The sequence below is a fragment of the Pinus tabuliformis genome, chromosome 6 (genome assembly GCF_031772625.1).
Source record: "Pinus tabuliformis cultivar Carrire ecotype Pingquan chromosome 6, CPIR1, whole genome shotgun sequence".
Lineage (NCBI taxonomy): Eukaryota > Viridiplantae > Streptophyta > Pinopsida > Pinales > Pinaceae > Pinus > Pinus tabuliformis.
The window spans coordinates 749,052,506-749,072,708 of NC_142292.1; the positions used below are offsets into that span (position 1 = coordinate 749,052,506).

At 38.2% G+C, this 20,203-nt stretch overlaps 2 protein-coding genes across 5 annotated transcripts in view; one reads left to right on the forward strand and one right to left on the reverse strand.

The window, feature by feature from the left end:
* LOC149260905 (AP-1 complex subunit sigma-1) overlaps nucleotides 1–20,203 on the reverse strand; it is a 64,976-nt gene that overhangs the window by 37,380 nt on the left and 7,393 nt on the right. For 3 of the 4 annotated variants that reach the window (XM_089421358.1, XM_089421364.1, XM_089421371.1), the window contains one exon: nucleotides 16,342–16,465. In XM_089421358.1, coding sequence (XP_089277484.1) covers nucleotides 16,342–16,344 — 3 coding nt within the window. In that variant the 5' untranslated portion in view covers nucleotides 16,345–16,465. The remainder of the gene's footprint in view (nucleotides 1–16,341; nucleotides 16,466–20,203) is intronic. The other variant, XM_089421372.1, reaches the window with a different exon arrangement.
* Nucleotides 18,227–18,982, forward strand: LOC149260906 (uncharacterized). Its single transcript, XM_089461439.1, has one exon. The coding sequence runs from the start codon at nucleotides 18,227–18,229 to the stop codon at nucleotides 18,980–18,982; it is 756 nt and encodes a 251-aa protein (XP_089317565.1).

Consider the following 20,203-nt stretch of genomic DNA (forward strand, 5'->3'; position numbering starts at 1 on the left):
GTTCAAGTTGAGGTTTCTTCATCTCTTAATTCTTTCATGGATTATTAAGAATTTTGCTAAAATTGCCATTTGTTTCTTAAGGGAATAATATTTGTAAGAGGGCAATTTTGTCCCAAAAGAAAAGATTGAGTTTGAGATTGTTATACCCTCCCTAATCCTTAAAGAAATCTTGAACTATTAAAGGATCTTGTTGTTGTCATTTCTAGCGTTCAGAGAAATGCTACCTTATTTATTTATTGGTTGCACATTATTGTTGGTTGTGATTTCATAGTTGCGATGGTGTGTCTTATTGAAGGGCTCTCATTTGTTCTTGCATAATCTGAAATATATTTGAGACTAATTATAGCACATTTATGATAGCTTGAGTATGTCTTCTTGCTCAAAATCAAACCCTCTTGTTCATTGATCTTAACTCCATAACCCAAATGAAAAGAAATTGGTCTTGGTATATTTTAACATTCATTTCATTCTAAATAAAATCTCATAGAACAATCATTTATATGGTTCCCCCCTTGTCCTACAGATGAACCAACCTTAAGTGAGTGGAAGAATTGTTGAAGCTGCAATGGCCAACCTTCTTAACTTCCCTTATGGTTGCACTTTGTTAAAGGACTTTGTAACATTTGAAGTGCAACTTTGAGAGGTAACAAATCAAAGGTCTAAGATACAACTAAGGAGCTTAAGTTTCACATGCACCCCACATCATATGAAGAAACACGTCCCTGGCATAGTGTCAACACTTATGGAGTAATTAAAAGCTAATACTTCCTCTCTAAAAGCAAAGAAGGAAAGTGTTTTCACCAACACTAATATTTTCCCTCCAAATCTCATCCAAACCAGTGTTGTTAAAAGCGCGATTAAATCGCGCTTTTTTCCCTAAGCCGATTTAATCGCGCGTTTTATGGGAAAAAAGCGGCTAAAAAAAATTTTCCCGATTTTTTCGAAAAAAACGCGCTTTTTTGAAAAAATCGCGCTTTTTTCGAAAAAAGCGCGCTTTTTTCCGAAAAAAGCTCTGGGTTGCCAGGACAACGCGATTTTATAAAAAAAAATTGGTTTTTCATTTGGTCATTTGGGTTTTTTCATGCAATTTTTTTGGAAAGAAACAAATAATTTTTGAGCGGGGCAGCTTAATGATTAATTCTAGGCCCTAGTATGGATATGCTATTCATGGTAATGTTAAATTCTTAAAGTAAAAGTGACATTCTCCTTAATCTTCATTTTCATCCTTTTACTTAAATTTTTAACATTACCATGAAATGACTCAGGATGTTTGAGAGTGGTTCCAGCCTCATTGGATTTCATATGGAGAAAGTAGAATTTTAGATTTCATTTAAAATCCAGCAGACTTATCAGTTTTTCAGGATTTCAGGATTGGGAGATTGTAATGTTTCCAGGTGACACCACCTGCTCGGGCTACCCCTGCCACCAGTAGAGGACGTGGTCTACCTCCTATAGCTCCTACTTCTAGTTCTTCAGCTTCTAGAGCACATCAGACTCCACTGCCATCTCCACCAGCACAGGCACCAGCATCTATATCTAGAGGGAAAGGGAAAATTGTGGCATTTTCTCGCAAGAGGGGCAGAGGAAATCAATAGGATTAGACCTCATTTTATTGTATATGACATTATGACATGATGAGATACATTATCATATTTTTTGTTGATATTTTGAGGCTGAGTTGGGACTCAGGAGTCAGGACCTACTATTCAGGACATGATTCAATGTTATGTGTGATTTTAGCACTAGAAATGATATTAAACATCTTATATATTAGTTTTTTTATCATATTTATGTGTCAATGTATTTATTTTATGTTGTAGATGGTTTAGATATTAAAAAAATTGAAAAAAAATGAAAAAAAATGAATATTTTTGTACCAAACGCTTTTTTCCCTTTTTTTCCGCTTTTTTCCCGCTTTTTCCGATTTTTTCCGCTTTATTCCCGGCGCCGATTTAATCCCGCTCGCGCTTTTAACAACATTGATCCAAACCTACCATCTACAAAATTGAATCTATCACAATCTTAAAATCAATCACCGACACTTCGAAAGGAACCATCATCAAAACATCATTCTCCTTTGTCAAGGCATTCCACCACACTTCCCCAACATAACTAGAAAGCTCACAAATGGAAAAGTAGCTAATGCAATATGGTTGACGTTTATCCTAAGAGGTACATTGTCCCTCAATGAAGATCTAGGCATCCTACAATCTTCGAGTAAACCATCTAGGCTTCTTGCAAGCTCAATTTGAGGGTAAGGATGTATCCTTCCTTTGGCTCTCCTTACCCACCCCCAAAGCTAACTCTTCTCTTATTTTTGAATCAAATTTTAGAGCAACAACCTCCTTACTTCCTTGAATCACTGAAGTAGATATATGTGATCTAGAGGGCCACACATCCTCATCAAAGTTCACATCTTCCCTCACCACAGTCTTCTGTCATGTTGGAATGTAGATCCTATCAGATTTAGAATTCCCACTATATCAAATAAAACAATATAGCATCATAGCATCTCAAACCTTCCCTCTACTAGTGGCTTGACCAACGGGGAATCTAAATGAACATGACCATGGACCATCAACAACCTACTAAATTCCAACATCCATCATATCAATTTCATGGGCCAAAATCTTCAAACAGCACATCAAGAGTTATTCAATACTTCTTGCAAGTGGATCAAAACTATCACAATCACAAAGATAAAAATTTACACAAATCTCAACCATCCTAAAATACCACAATTATAGTGCAGACAATAGACCACACAAGGCCTCCAACAAACTGTAAACATGGGTATCATGCCCATGCACCTCAAAACATCTAGCAACTTAAGAAAAACCTTCAACACAATCAACTCCCTCTTTTCGAGATCCTCTAATAAGTAGAGGCAAAGCCTCATCAAGATCTCAGATCATCGAGAAGGTGATCTCAGTTAGGATACTCACTCATCTACACCTACTACAATCATTGTACTCCCAATTGCTTCCCTCTACTACTTGACCTTCCCCTTTTTCTCTAGACATTTGTTAACATAATGTCCCTTCTAGTAACACCTAAAACATTTCACATTACTCAAATCCTTCTTTACGTTCACTTGATTCTTCCTACAGAAAGTTATCTAAAAGCTTCTCAAAAGTTGGCAATTTCTCGCTAACACAAACACACTAGGTGAAGGGTTTAAGATGAGGCAAAACCATTCAAAGAAATCAACACCAACTCCTCATCATCCAATTTTTTTTCAATGGCAGCCAATTCATCTTTCAATTATGTGATAATTTCGAAGTGACTAACCATTGTATCTATGTCATTCGTACAGATGATTGAAAGCTTGTTCTTCAAGAACATCTTCCTAGAGACACTCACACTTTGGTATAATGCAACCAAAACATCATACATCTCGTTACCAGTCTTCTTCTCTGCAATGTGAGTGATCAAATGATCCCTCACCAAATCAAGAACGATTCTCTTTGCATTGGTCTCCCTAGTATGTTTGGTGAATGATTTCTAGTAGGTGTGGCAATTTTCGTCTCAACATGCTCTCAAAGGTCAACCTCTTCCAATAACATTTACAACCTGCATTTCCAAGGTGTAAAATTGCAAGTACCTTCCAACCTGTCCCACTCTTTAAAGACCAAGAGTAATCATACCTGCAAAATCTAAAGTAACAGTCAGCAAAAATAACAACAAAACAACTAGGTTATCCTCCTAGGGCTCAAGCACTTCAACCCCAGCACACCTAAGGTTTCACGCATTACAACTTGTGGTAGGTCAAGCACCTCTCACAAATATGAAACAACTAAAATACCCAACTGCCTCTTCACCTGAAAGTAATCTAAATCAAATCAGCTCTAATACCATCTATAAATTTTGAGAAATACCATGCTAAATGCAAATTCAGAAATTTCACCAACACCTTGAGGTTCCCCAAATGTATTTCTTGTGAACTATCAACCATAGGGCTGAATCTGAAATATAAATCACAGCAATGTTCCAAATACATAAGGCAGCCTAAGAAAAGAAACACTGCACAATTGTACTTAAAAGAAACTATGTTTCCAGCATGTAGGGCACAATCCCCAACATATAACAAATCTAAAAATAACTTATAAGCAAGTTTGTTACAGCCTCAAATTGGCCCACTTAGCTTCTACGCACTTGTCAAATCACTCAACAAAGCCTGCTAACTGTTCATGATAAATCAGCATACCAAACAGCCATAGAAACTTATGGACATATGGCAAGTAATGCAAAACAGAGATTTCAACTTTTAACTACAGGTTTCCCAAACCTTAACCTCTAAACATTGTGAATTTCAGCCATAGGACTATTATGAAACATAATTATAACAGAAGCAACAGCAGATAGTATTTCAACACTTGGCAACCCCAATACAACAGGCAATTCAAGAGATAAGATATCAATGTGTTCCAATAAGTTTCATCCCTCTAGCGCAAACTCATCATGTATATAACAGATCTGAAAAACACTTATAAGTTATAACAGCTGTAAATGCAATGATAAATCTGCCCTCACGTCTTCAATTATAATGTTAGACCATTTAAGGTATACCCTTAAATTCTGTCAAATCAGCAAGACATGAGTACTATAAATTATAAAACCATGAAGAAGTAGATGGCTAAAATCAAATCTATAAATTATGCAAGTATCGGACAGGTTGAAGGTTCATTAATATGCATAGAGATGAAGTTCATCTACATACCAGAGCCTTATCCAAAGGTTAGTACAATCCTTTACCTTTCCAAAACCCTAGCTAGGAAAATAATAAAACTTTAGCTCACACCAAGGAGCTCCAACAAGCTAGCATCACACAAGCATGTCCTCCAAGGAAAGATGTCTCCTCTTCTTCAGTTCAACACGTACAACCTAGCATTTCTCCTCAAGACCCTAATATCCAAATATCCAACAGATAAAACCCTAACCATAGCATTCAGGATGCTTCAAGAAGCTCCAAGAAATCTTAGCAACTCTAAGAGAAGAGACATAAAGTACAAAAAAACATCCAGGAGATAAAGAGAGTAAGCTCCCAACAAAGATGTCTCTTTCAATTTCATAACTTCTCCTAGAATTTCATCATGAACCCTAACACCTTACTCCAAGAAGACCAGTACAAAGAGAAGAGTACAATTTACGATGATGTGAAAGGACTCTCTTCGTCCTCTATATATATGAGAGGTAAGGAGGGCTAACAATATATATGTGGGCTGCAACCCTTACAAGCAACCTACAAGGCCACAAGTAGTTTGACATATGTGGAGCACTACCCTCCAAGGGTAGACATGTCAAGCTTGAAGGTGATTCCATCCACAAGCAAGGCTCCAAATGAAGGGTGCTCCATGAGTTGTGTTTACTGCTCCTCCTATTAGACTCTAATGACTCCAAAAAAAACTCTTAAGACACGTACTCTATTGTGTCCACTCCCCCTACATGAATGTTGTCACAATGCAAGTGTCCCCAACTTAACTCCATGCAAGCATCCAAGCTACCCCATATTGTTTAGGGCCCAAGGCCCTTCTCCATGATGCCAAACACTCCTCCAAAATAAGGCAATCTCTAAGCAAGCAACCTCCTCCATGTGGCCAACATGTAGAATGTTGTTTGTCTAAAGATTTTTACTTCTCTAAGGAAGAATTCCATGCAAGCATCCACTAAATAAGCCATCTCCAATGTGCAATCCATCACAAACATCCAGGGGTTGATCATACACCATGTACCTCAAATCACATGAAGCATCCCACAAACATCATGTAAATTGTTTCGTAGTAAACTCCAGAAGCTAGCATGAAGTATACTTCATATATATAGAATAATAAAGTTACAAGTATATACAACATCTTATTACAAATTGGTAAAAGATAGTCCTTCAAGCTTATCACAAGCTATGACTCTCTAAGGAACCCAAACCCTAGCTAGGGTATCCAATATCAAAAGCAAATTGTAATTAGTAATACAAATGCCTAGCAAGGCATCCCACCAAACTATTTAGCCACATCAAAGTCTACACAACAAGCTAGTATCAACACCAATAGGTCCACCCTTGATTTTTCTCCAAGCTCACCTCACACTAACTCTCCAAACAAAGTGCCCCAAATCTTCTCTAGGGTTTCTTTGCCACAAACCCTAGGTCATCCTCACATTTAAGTCTCCCCTATTTCCTTCATAAACCCTAGTGCCTTCCTCCCATGCATAGAGACTAGTACAAAGTTTCAAAGAAAGCTCATTTTCAAACACAACAATCTAATCACCTTTCACATGCTTTTTGTATGATGACACAACTAAAGTCTCTCTCCTCCATTTTATAGAATAGGTGAGGGAGGCCAACAATATTAAAGTGGACTAGGTCCACAATCAACTTGATCTAATCCACAAGATAAGGTCTCCAAGTGACGCACTCCTCTCTAATGTGTACACATGCCAAGATAAGGCTCCTTGAGTGGTGCAGTCTCCAACCATAAGCTCCACGTGTCAAGCACTCCTCATCACAAGGCTCCTCACTCTCCAAGACAAGCATCTGATGCTCTAACGCTCCTCAACAACATGTGTCCTAGGTCCACAAACAACCAAGCAATGTGACCTCAACCCAAGCATCCTCAAGTCAAGCACTCATCCACCTAAAGCCTAACATTTTTCCTCCAAGGTATCAATGCCACATAACCATGCAAACCACAGTCCTTATCAACAGAAGGGCCATGTGAAAGATATCAATGCCACATAAGATGACCACCTCGTTCAAGGAGCATGTCACATCTAGCACCAGGTCCAACATCAAGCAACCACCTATAGAAGACTCTTCAACTACTATCAACAAAAAGGTCGAAGATAGAAATAAGGGGTTGGGATTTCACCATGCACACCACATCACATGAAGGCACGCCTAGCATGGTGTAAACACTTTTGAAATAACCAAAAGCTCACACTAGTGAACCAATGCCCAGTTGACAAAAGCACCTATGCTTTTAAGAAATAAAACACAAGAACAACATGTATACTTCTTTAAAAAGTAACTATTTTATAAGTTATCTTTGGGAAGCACGTTAAATTGCTCACTTATATGTTAATAACTTCATCTTTGTAACAAGCAAATAGAGCTACACACAAACTTAAGCTTTAGGGGCACATGATGCCTAAAGGCATGTCACCATACAAAACTCTATGATGATTGGAAAAATTCACAAAAATATTTGCTTCATACTCCTCAATATTTCCTCCTAAGAGGTCATAGTTTCAAATCCAGAGGGAGGTAAAGTATGTACACCTCCAAAGACTATTAATCAAATCATTGTGTAGAAGGGGGTCCTTTGTCCCACAAACAAGGGGGTCTCATACCGCAATGTGGTGTTTGGCTTAGCAGTGACCTTGAAATTAGAATACTATTATTATTATTATCTATTATTCTCTAATAATGGAAGTTCCATTTCAAGCCCAATGTTGGAATTATCAATGTGTCTATACATTAGCCATTGGTTATGTATCATTATGTACTTGTAGATATGGCTATATCCATATTCTTTACTCTTTTATTGTATTACTAGGTTTGGTTAAGGCCAACTTAGTCAAACTAGATATGCAAGCTCAAGAACCCTCTTTGTGTGTGTGCCCTTATTATGTGAGCCCATAACCCCTCTTAGGAGGATGCCTCACTTGAGTTGTGTATAAAATGCACAACACAAGCTCTGCTTTGTATCATCTCATCTAGAGAACTTCTTGTTCTAATACACACTATGTTATAAGCAGAAGGGCACTTATATTTTGGCACTTTTCTCTTGTGATGGGTATTTTTTTAGCACACTTGTGCATTTTTTGTTTCAATGCACTTGTGTTAGGCTTTTACACTCTCTCGATTCTCTAGAGTAACCATAGGCTACTCAATTTAATATACATAGTGTTATAAGATCAAGGGGACTTATATTTTAGTGTCTTTCTCTTGTGATTGGCATTTTCTCTTGGGCACACTTCAAGATTTTTAAGTTCAAAATGCTTAGTTTTGGCTTTTGCACTTTCTCTATAGCGCACTTGTGACGAGGCAATTTCAAAAAGTGGGAGAAATTTAGTTCCAACAATTCTCTTGTTGACCCTTGTAAATCTCATCATGGTATTAAAGCAGATATAAACCTTACTATTCTCTAGGCTAGTCTAAAAACTCTTAGCTAGTGGCATCATATCTCATGGTACAAAACTACAATTTTCCCATATCATCATTTTTTAAGGTTCTAGAAGTATAAACCTGATGTTGGTGCACCTAATGCATCTACCTTATCGAGCACATTTCATTATGCACTTTCCATATTTATTCAAGTATAAACCCTAATTTTTTTTTTGGATCTTATAAAGGTCTTGGAGCACCTAATGGATCCATCTTATTATGCACATTTCATTATGAACTTTGAGTGTTGATTCTCCTCTACTTCAAAAGAATGGATTGCTACTTTAGAAGCTACCAAGCATGTGACAAAACACCAACACCTTTTCTCTAATTATCAACATCCACACAACAACAAGAAAGTGATTATCATTGATTACTCAACTCTGCCAATTTCAGGATGTGGCAATGTTCTCATTAACATTGCCACATTTGGGGAAGTCAATGTTCTAGGAGCATGACATAATCTTTTGTCTATTTACCACATCACTCACACCAATAAAATGGTGGAATTTTGGCTAGATCAATAAGCATTAAAAGACATTGATGATGGTCTTAAATTGGTCACCTCCAGAAATTGTGATGAATATGACCATATGTACAAGTCATGGAAGCCTAGTTGTCCTTCAACATGAATAAAGATTTGTTGCTACAAGTTGTGGCACCAACATTTGGTTTATAGGAACTCTGGGTCCTTACCACATGAGTCATTTAGAGAGAGTTGATGAACTTCCATAAATTGAACCACCTAGCAGTCTCTGTGAGGGATGTATACAAGAGGAACAACACCATGATTTCGTTCTTGAAGTAAGCCATGGATCTCAACTTCTTGCAATAGTTCATACTAGCATTTGCAAGCCTCTAACCACTCAATCTCTTTAGCGAGTTGTGTACTTCCTTACTTTTACTAATGATTTTTCTCGCCCTACTTGGATATATATTGTTAAATTCAAAATGACGTTTTAAAAAAATTCAAGGATTGGTTGCAGAGAAGTTTATACCAACAATACCACAAAACATTTCTCAAAGATCACGAGATCTCTTATAGCATGAGACTTGTTATCGCAAAATCTAGTAGGCCTAGTGCAAAGCCTCACTAGGCAACCTAGGTCTTATGGCAACAAAGAGATTAGCCACCATTGTCACCTCAGTGGCTTCTCTTCAGCTATTTAGTGGTGGATGTTATCCCCACAAGGGAGGCTTCCCTAAAGAAATCATCCAATGAGATCTTCAAGAAACAAGACTCAAGGGTGTTATAAGATCTAATGGTTATGAAGGTATTTGAAAGGCCTTGATGGCCATGATAAGAGATACAAGAAATCAAACACACTTTCCACCAACCCCAATGGACTAGAAGAGGCTACTATAAACTAGGTTTTTTTTTATATGCAAGACAACAACATGCAAAGGCATATAGCAACCAAGGGGTAAGCCAAGTGGACGAAATGGGCAAGACTTCAAGGAAGATGGCCATAGCCACGGTACCAATGGAAGGAGTTCCAACATCTCTAAGTACTATAATGAGAGAAGGGAGATATCATGGAAGCATAAATTTCCCATTTCCTTGGCCTATTTTTTCCACCCCTGTAGTGCGCCTTTTATGTTAATGATTTATCTTTCTTTGTTGCATAGCTTAGGAGGCCCAAAAAGATGCAGCACTTTCTCTCATTAAGCGTTGGGACATTCAGAGTTCCTTTATTCAGATAGAGCATGAAATGTTGAGGAACTAGGTGATGGTTAATGAGGGGGGTAGAGCTCATGCTAGGTTTTTTCCCACGTGCTTATCATGTCACGACCATCTATTGCATTTTTCTTTTCCTTTATTTGTGGCTTCATATGCTTTTATCCTTCTTTTAGTTGCATCAAACTCTTAGGGCTAATTTCTAGGCCCTGACTCAGGGATAAGGATATAGGGTGCTAGTACAAATGAAAATCAAACCAAAGAATGGATGTGGACAATAAGAGAAACATGGAAAGTGCTAAGCATGTGTTACTTTGAGGCACGCTATGTCAATCACTACCTCCTATTAGTGCCCTTCCTAAAGGAAGGACCTGAGGAGAGATCACAATGGAGTAGGGGCAAAGGATAACCTCTAGAGTTAAGCATGAGAATAAGGGTACAATCAAGAGTAGTCAACCATCCAACTTGGCCTATGATCCATATCATTATCCCCAAAACATTAAATGAAAGCACATGAATAGAACAATGTTTAATGTACCTTATGATAGATGACCCACCTTCCTTTCAAAAAGCATGCCAGATGGGAGAGAGCATTAACCAAAGCATAGATGGAGAGTTCTAATGTAAAGCTATCTATGGGCCATCATAGGGCTGCTAGCTAGCTAGTTGACAAATGGGAAGAAAATTTTTCTCCAATGGGTTACCCACTTTTGGTGGGTAATAAGACTCTTTCGAAAGTAGAATAAAGCTATTTTGGAAATGGTTTAATGTATGCTTCAAGGCAAGAAAATGGAACCTAAATTATGGGGAGAAGAAGTTGTCTACACAACTCATATCATCAACCAAATTCTCGCTTCTACATTTATAGGTATGACACCATATGAAAAATGGTATGGCTCCAAATTCTTAGTTTCGCATTCTAGAATTTTTGGATCAAGTGCATGGACCCATATTCTCAAGGGTAAGTGAATTAGATTAGAACCCAAGACTAAGTGTTGTATTCTTGTAGGTTAAAAATTTCAAAAGCATATCATCTATATTATCCCTCCACCCATCAAGTGATAAAACAAAGAAATGTAGTATTTGATGAAGTCTTTTCTCACAATACAGTAGGATCTTTCCCACTGCTTTCTACAAATGTTTTGTAAATAATTTTTGTCGATCTCTCTCTGCCAAACTCTAAAGATGATTCTATTCTTATGATGCTTCCTCAAGCACTCTATCCCCAATAAAAAGTCAGACAACCACTGATGGTGAAACTCTTTCTAACTTACCTAAAGTCTCTTCTATAATGATTGTGCTTCTGAATGCTCCTCTAGTTGTGCAACTCAATAATGTTGAAGATACTCCTCCATTTACTGTAGAAAGGCCAAGCCCTATTTCCAAAAGAGCATTCTCAAATCTTTAAGAATTTGTCACTTTCCTTTCTAAAGATAAACTTGGTTCTCATAGGCATTTACCTACTACATAGGTTCTCCTCGCCAAGGTAAACATCAACAAAGACCCTTTTACTTATAACCAAGACCAAAAACTCCTCTGAATGGCAGCCAATTATTGTTGATGAGAATGAGGTTTTGATCAAAAAACAAACAAAGGTGTTGGATCATTTACCTAAGGGTAAGACTATTGATAGTTGTAAATGGGTCTATAACACCAAATATGGCGTTAACAAACAAATTGACAAAGCATGAGGCCAGTCTTGTAATGGTAGGTTTCTCACGAAATGAAGGTTTTGACTACAATAAAAACCTTTTCTATGTTTGCTAGGATGAAATCTATCTATATGATTCTAGCTATAGTTGTTTCATCGAGATGGGTGGTTCATTAGATGGGTGTTAAAAGAAAAAAATGTTTCATGGTGATCTTTGGTAAGAAATCTTTACGCAACAACCACCAACCTCTATTGAAGAAGGTCTAATGCCATCAGCCTACCAACTTAAGAAATCTTTATATGTACTAAAGCATCTTCTATAATGATTGTGCCTCCTAATCCTCCTCTAGCTGTGCAACTCAATAATGTTGAAGATATTCCTTCATCTACTCGAGAAAGGCCAAGCCCTATTTCCAAAAGGGCTTTCTCAAGTCTTTTAGAATTTGCCACTTTCCTTCCTAAAGATGACCTTGGTTTTCATAGGCACTTACCTACTACATCGGTTCTCCTCACCAAGGTAAACATCAACAAAGACCCTTCTACTTATAATCAAGGCCAAAAACTCCTTTGAATGGCAAACAACTATTGTTGATGAGAATGAGGTTTTGATCAAGAAACAGACAAAGGTGTTGGATCATTTACCTAAGGGTAAGACTATTTAGTATTGATAGTGGTAAATGGGTCTCTAACACCAAATACGGCGTTGACAAACAAATTGACAAAGCATGAGGTCAGGCTTGTAATGGTAGGTTTCTCACAAAAAGAAGGTTTTCTACGTTTGCTAGGATGAACTCTATCTATATGATTCTAGTTGTAGTTGTTTCATCGAGATGGGTGGTTCATTAGATGGGTGTTAAAAAAAATGTTTCATGGTGATCTTTAGTAAGAAATCTTTATGCAGCAACCACTAACCTCTATTCAAGAAGGTTTAACGCCATCAACCTACCAACTTAAGAAATCTTTATACGGACTAAAGCAAGGATCCATAACTTCTTTTCAACTATGGATTCCCTCATTGCTAGAGTGATCCTAATCTCTACATTTGTCGTCAAGATAATCTAATCATTATTATGTGTGCACAATGTGGATGATCTAATTCAAAACAATACCTTGACCTCCCAAGTTAGAGAACTAAAGCAAAGGCTTCAGAAGTCATTTAAAATCATTGATCTTGGTCTACTTCACTACTTTTTAGTCATTTAGATTACTCAGTGAACCTTTGCGATGTCTCTCTCAATCCCACTTTATTCTGAATTTGTAGCAATGCTTTAAGATGGAGGATTGTACACTGATTATCAACCCTCTTGTCACTAGGATAAGATCTTAGGCAAATTGTCCCTCTATTATATGCTACTATCTATCACTGTTCAGTGGGCAGTATTCTCTACCTTAATTCCTCTACTATGAGAATGTGTTCTTGGCATTCTACAAGCACCTCATGAGAGACCATGGCAGCGGATTAGTGTATTTTGTGTTATTTGAAGGGCACCACTCATATGGGTATTAACTATGCAACAAGGACCCCTATTCATCTTCAAGGATTCAACGGCACAGTTTGGGCCACTGATCTTGATGGGTGTCATTCCACCTTTGGTTACTTGTTTACTCTTGGTTCTAGACCGATGTTATCGTGCTCTAAGGAGCAACAAACTATGGTTCTATCTTCTATGGAAGTTGAGTATGCCAATGCTCTCCTGGATAGGAAGCACCTTGTTCAAAGATGATTCTTGATTAGTTGGGTCTTCCTCAAAAGGGCCCCACTCCTCTATGTTGTGACAATCAAAGTACCATCAAACTAATTCATAATCTTCTGGATCATCAAAAGTCTAAACATGTTCCACTTTAGATGCACTATATCCATCATCTCTATGCTCTAAGATGTATTGTGCATGCCTTTGTTCTTTCAAACAATCATCTTGCAAATATTTTGACCAAATTCTTATCAAGGCCCACCTTCACTAGATTTTTGCATTGGTTTGGCAGGGGAGACTTTCCATATAAGTGGGGATGATGTCTTGTAATGGAGTCTCTCTATGGCCCCAATTCAGCATAAGGGGGAAGTTGGAATTCCTATACTTGTAATTATGGATAAATCCACATTCTTTGTTCTTTAATTGTGTTTCTTGGTGTGGTTAAGGCCAACCTAATCAAACTTGGTATGTAGATTCAAATACCCTCTTGGAGCATTTGCCCTTATTATGGTATCCTATAACCCTTCTTAGGAGGAAGTCTCACTCAAATATCACTAGATGAGATGATAAAAATGAGAGATTGAAATATGTATATGTGTTATTAGGTATGCCTAATGCCAACCTAGTCAAACTTGATATGTTGACTCAATAACCTTATTGGAGCATTCTCCCTTGTTACGTGGACTTATAACCCTTCTTGGGTCCTCACTTGAGTTATATACAATTTCACAGCTCAAGCTCTCATTTGTATCATAGAATCTAGTGATCTTCTTGAGCTAATATACAGAGAGTTATAGGCCCAACAACACTTATCTTTTGGTGTTTTTCTCTTAGGCATACTTGCATTTCTGTTTTCAGCACACTTGAGCTTGGCTTTTTCACCCTATAGTGCACTAGAACCATCTCTCTCTAGTGAAATTGTAAGGTGCCTATTTTAAAAATTAGGTGAGAATTGATTCCATCAATTCTCTTGTTAACCCTTATAAATCTCAACACCCAAAGAACACGTAATTTTGTAAAACCATTATCAAAGTGTCAAAGATGTTTAATTGAGCATCATGATGTCACATAGTTTGTGACCTCCTCCAAATGGTGTAAAAGATAGGCAGCAACTTATGTATTCTCTCCAGTCCCTAAAGGGGAGTTTGCTGGGCAGTACCACGACCTGAGGAATGACATGCTGTCATGCACAAATATGGCAGTACCGTGATCATACAGAATATTGTGGCAAGTAGCTGACATGGGAAGATAAAATGAATGTTTGAGCTATCAAACTTTTAGCTACAGGCTGACCTGCATATTTTTGTGCATTGATCAAATAATTGTTTTCATATCAACATCTCCTGTATCAAGCAGTAATACACATTACAATGTACACAGAAAAGATGGATGGATGTTTGACAACTATCAAAAAGTGATGACAAGAATAGTAGAAGGCATGGTGCTATAGAAGAAGACAAAAGCACAAGCTATGTCACCAGGTTGGGGAAAAGTAAGATTAGTGATGATAATATGAAACAGCAAACGAAGTAGTCCAGAACTGGTGAATACTTAAAAATCTGTCAACACATATCCATATAAATGATGTAGCAGAAATACTTACGATTTAACATGTTATACTGCGAGAATTATCTGAATTACCGATACTGTTGAAAATGTAGCGAGCAAGGTCTTCTGGCTTGTGTGCCTTAGCCAGTGAAGACCTCGAATTCTCCTCATGAGTTAGACTGCAGTTAGGATGAGATATTTCCAGTTTATTGGAATAAACATCAAGTTAACATGTGTAGAGTTGAATCTTCAGTTATGTACGAGTCTTCACCAGTTTGACTACCAAACGAGGTGGCAGTTAGCAGTTCAGTTAGAGCAAATTAGTCTTCAGTCTTGATTGAAGGAAGGATGAGTTAACAACTCTAGTGTTGATTGGATAGAAAAATAGTGTTACTCTCAGTTAACTTGTCAATTACAACTCTAGTTTCTAAATTGAGCTAGGCCCCTTGCAAGCTCGAATTGGATCTATAAAGAGAAAGACGAAGACACAGGAAATCATAGTTTTGTGCACATGGTTGTGAGACAAGACAGCTCACGAGTTTTGTGAGAGGAGCCTTGTTTGTGGAGAATGCGGAGAGCTTGTGTCCTAAGGAATAGGAGATCACAAGTGCTCAAGGATTTAGGAGATTGATTGCGTGCAGATTTGAGAAAGCTTGTGTCCTAAGAAGTAGGAGCCACAAGTGTGCTAGGATTTAGGAGCAGGAATCAAGGGTTTGCAGGGCAAGTCCAAGCTAGTTCAGCGAGAGAACAAGTGTGTTCTCAAAGAGACAGATTGCTTTGTAATAGATTCAACTGCTCCAAGACAATCAATAAAGTCACATCAAGCAAGCAGGTTTTCCCTGTTGGGTTTCCTGAGAAAAGTGTGTCAATAATTTGTGCATGTGTTTTTATCTCTATGTTTTTATTTCGCTGCTTATAAGTTGTTAAGAAACTCTGTATCATGGTGAAAGTCGACTATTGCAGTTTTCAGTTATTCATCTAAGTAGTTGCAGAGTCTCATGGAAATTTAACAGATACAGGCTAACTAATTATATTTCAGCATGTCATCTGTTCCTTACAAGCTTTCTACTAATAGTGCATCAAACAACCATCTGAGAACAGTTTTGAAAGTTACAAAAGCACAGGCTATGTCACAACATTGAAGAAAAGTGAGATTAGTGAGGATATTATGAAACAGCAAAAAAAGTAGTCCAGACTCCAAAGCTGGTGCATATTTAAAAATGCGTCAACATGTATCCATATAGACAACGTAGCAGAAATACTCAAGATTTAACATGTTATACAGTGGGAATTATTCGAATTACTCACTGATACAGGCAAACTAATAATATTTCAGCATATATTTCTGTTTCCTTGGTACTTACAAGCTTTCTACTAATAATGCATCAATCAACCATCTGAGAACAGTTTTGAAAGTTGGCAAATTATACTACTGGGAACACTTTTATATAGAAGTTACAGATCAATTACTAAAATAGGGTCAGCAAATTGCTCAGCAGCAGGATGGTAGGCTTCTTTCACCAGAGGGTGATAATAATATTACAACATCCTTAAATACCAATTATAAAGATTAACAATCTACCCTTGCAATAAGATCAAAGAAAAGACTTACCATCGTCACAAAGATCCTCCGCTCTCAATACAGGGGTATCCACAATGCAATGAGCTAGAATGCAAGTTCACTTTCTGTAAGGTTGAGATATTCTCAGAAGTCCATGCCTGTCACTCGCAGAGATCTACAAGAGATGTCAGAAAATATCACATGGAAATACAAGACAAACTACCAAAACTAAGATGAAAGTATCAAAAGCGTAGGCACCTGTAAGTGAAGAGAGGTCTAAAAAGGTTTTTTTTTATATAGATCTAGTTTGAACTTTGAACTTAATGTGAGTTAATTTTCTAAAATGTATTACCTGGTTAGCCACTGTTCCAATGAATGGTTTAGTTAATTTCATCCATTTTAACCTTTTGTTCTAAAAAGATTCGGGCTCAGGCTACCCTTTTGAAAAAGCACAAAATGTTTAAATTTATGATTGCAATTGACTGCAGAGAGTCATATATGTACATCTAGAAATATAAGAGACGCAGTGCCAAGCCCTTGCTTCGTTTGCTAGTTTTCATTTTAATATGAAAAATAAGGTAACAGCAAACAATAAGAAGATGATGCCAAAAAAAATTAACGCGATGCCCTAGAAAAAAACATGTCCTAGATGCAATGCCACAATATTTCATTATTTGACTATTCCAAAATGTCAAGAGCCAATAATAAATAGCATAATACAACAGAAACCATAAAAAGTGAACAGAAATGAAAGAATAACAACCTCCAAAAGTAACAATTATTTGGAGGCTCCACACAAAGTTGAAAGCATTATGGATGGGATGAATGTGTCTTGTCATTCACTGCAGGTTTGAGGAAACCAATAAGTTTACAAAAATAGGTTGACAAGACTATATTTTACTAAATATAAATATAACAGGAATTCGGAGTTGATCTGTGATTTGGCATTCTTAAATGCATTATGAATATAACCACAAGCAATTAACTTCAAAAATGTAATATCCTCTTAAGATTAAATTGCCCAAGGGAGGACGCAGTAGCCTATTTAACCCTGTAGGCTATAGTCATTTGAAAAGGGGGAATCATTATTTAATGTTACTTAAGTAACATTAGATAATGATAGTTGATTTGGGGCAAATGGAGGGAAACTTGTTATCCACTCAAAATTGAAATGAGGGAAAAACCCCAAAAGGAATTTATAAAAAGGAGAAGGTAAGGAGAAGGGAGATTCATTATGATCATCATGGATTATTGATCTTTCCGATTTTGGGCTGAGGCTCTTGGAGGGTTTTAAGACCACATTTTTCTGATTGATTTCAGTGGTGAAAGATTCCACCCTAGCCAAACCTCCTAACTTTATTACTACAGGACCAAACTCTGCTTAGCATAACCATTTGAGGTAGCAAAAAGGGCTGGACTTAATCCTCTGTGGCAGCAAATTACTCTCCTAGGCAGCAGAGCTTTCCCCATACTGCAGATTGTTTTTCTAGGGGAGTGAAGGCCCTCCTGGAGACTGCGAGTTGATTTTATGTGGCAGCAAAAGTTTCTGAGGCAGCATTCATCCACTTTGTGGCAGCAGACTGTCTTCTCTGCAGCTGGAACAAGCCCTGTAGGAGAGTGAACCAGTCTCTGTGGCAGCGAGGATGAAAGAAGGGCAACAATTCAGTGATCTGTGGTAGCGAGGAACAGAAGCTGGACTGAGGCCGCAGAAGAGCAGCATCAGGTTGAGTTCTGGGCAGCAGTCAGTCTATGTGGGTCATGTTCACAGGTGCGGCTGATTGAGGCTGAGGCAGCGAAGGTCGACTAAGGTATGAAAGCAGTAAATTAGGTACACAGCACAGTCCAACAGCAAATCTGAACGGTATCAGTGTCCTAAAGTGAAGTTTGTGTGATCATTTGTTGAGTAACAGAACGGTAGATAGTCTCATCTGTAACCATGGAAACTAATTTGTGTTGTAGCCCTATTTGGGAATCTGTGGAACTCGTGCTGCATAATTTATTGACCAAGTTAGCCCTAAATTACAGTGATTGCTTATGGTTGTTTGAGACAGGGTTGTGGGAAGCCCTGGAGGTGCCAAAGGGCTCAAAAATGCAGACCTTCCAACGAAAGCTTAAGGCCCTCAAACTCGGAATCAAAATATGGAATAGAGAAGACTTTGGGAACATCATTGAAGTAAAGCGCAAACTAGAGGAAGAGATGGAGAAGGTTCAAGTTCAGATCATTCAAGAAGGGAGATTTGAAGCCTTAGCGTTAGAAGGTCGCCTAATAAACCAACTTGAAGAGCGACGTCAGCAGGAAGAATCCTTGTGGTGCCAAAAATCTCGGATTCAATGGATGCATGAGGGAGAACGAAACTCTAAGTTCTTCCACCAATCTATGATTAGTCATTGCCAGAACTATCGCATTACATCTCCCACCTCTAGTGAAGGAAATTGTCTAGAAAACCACCATGATATGGAGCAAGAATTGATCTCCTTCTTTTCGAATCTACTAGCAATAGACGTGCAAGATAGATCGGAGGGCACAGAACGGGTCACTCAATGCAGCCCCCGATTAGTGACAGATGAACATAATGCGGCCCTAATGCGCCAAATATCAGCCGAAGAAGTGGAATTCGTAGTTAAAGATATGCCTGGAAATAAAGCCCATGCCCCTTATGGGTTAACCTTTGAATTCTTCAAGGCGTGTTGATCCTTCCTGGGGGGCCAAAATAGTTGATCTAGTAGAAGAATCTAGGCAAAATCGACAAATATGGTCTGCTTTGAATGCTACATTTCTTATTCTTGTTCTGAAATCCAATGCTATCAAAGACCCAAGTGGCTTTCATACCATAGACCTCTACAATGTGATCTACAAGATTCTCTCCACTTTGCTCGTTTGTCGCCTGAAGCCTATCCTACATCAAATCATCAGCCCGGAGCAATCTGGCTTCATGGAGGGCAGACAAATCCTTGATGGCATTGTGTCTGCCCATGAAATTATCCATTCCCTTAGGAGTAGTAAGCGGCCTAGCACGCTGGTGAAATTGGACGTTTCTAAAGCCTACGACCGCCTAAGCTGGCAGTTTTTACTATTAGTCTTGAAGGCGTTTGGCTTTGCAAAGGATTGAATCCATTGGATCCATTCTATGATCTCCACTCCATTTTTTTTAATTCTTCAGATCTTTGGTACCTTCAAATCTTCGCGGGCACTACGGCAAGGAGACCCCATCTCCCCATTCCTATTCATCAATTTTGTGAAAGGATTGGGATGCTTAATCGGTACTGCGGCACAAGGAAATGAGTTGAAGGGTCTTCACCACCCAGGTACAGATGTAACCACGACTCATTAGCAGTTTGTAGATGACAATTTGTCGTATAGAAAACCTTTTGTCCAAGAAGCAGTCGCATTGGATGGGATTGTAGCTGAATTCCAAGCAGCCTCGGGTATGATCATAAACAAAGACAAGTCTCATCTTTATTTTTTCCATACTTCAAATCCTGTGCAAAATAATCTTGCCAAAATCTTGGGATTTTCAATTGATCCTCTCCCACCAAAATACCTTGGTGTTCCTCTAGTTGTTAATCCCTTGCATATAGCATGCTCAAAGGACATTTATAATAAGCCCCTGAAAAAGTTGTCCAATTGGACCTTCCGTGTGCTTAACTTAGTTGGACAAACCACCCTCATCAAAGCAGTCCTCCAAGTTATCCTAGTATACCAACTATCGGTCCTCCCAGCCCCCAAAAGCATTTATAAAGACCTAGTTCAATCTATCGCAAGTTCCTGTGGCAAGAAGCTAATCTAGAAAAATAGAAATGGTCTCTAATGGGCATGGGATAAGCTCTACCACCTGAAGGCTCTTGGTGGCTTGGGCTTGCAGGATCCAGAGGATCTAAATGCGGTGATTGGTGCCAAGCTCTGGTGGCGATG

What these genes read in the sequence shown, in the direction of transcription:
- LOC149260906 (XM_089461439.1), top strand. Translation starts at nt 18,227, where the DNA reads ATGGAAACTAATTTGTGTTGTAGCCCTATTTGGGAATCTGTGGAACTC.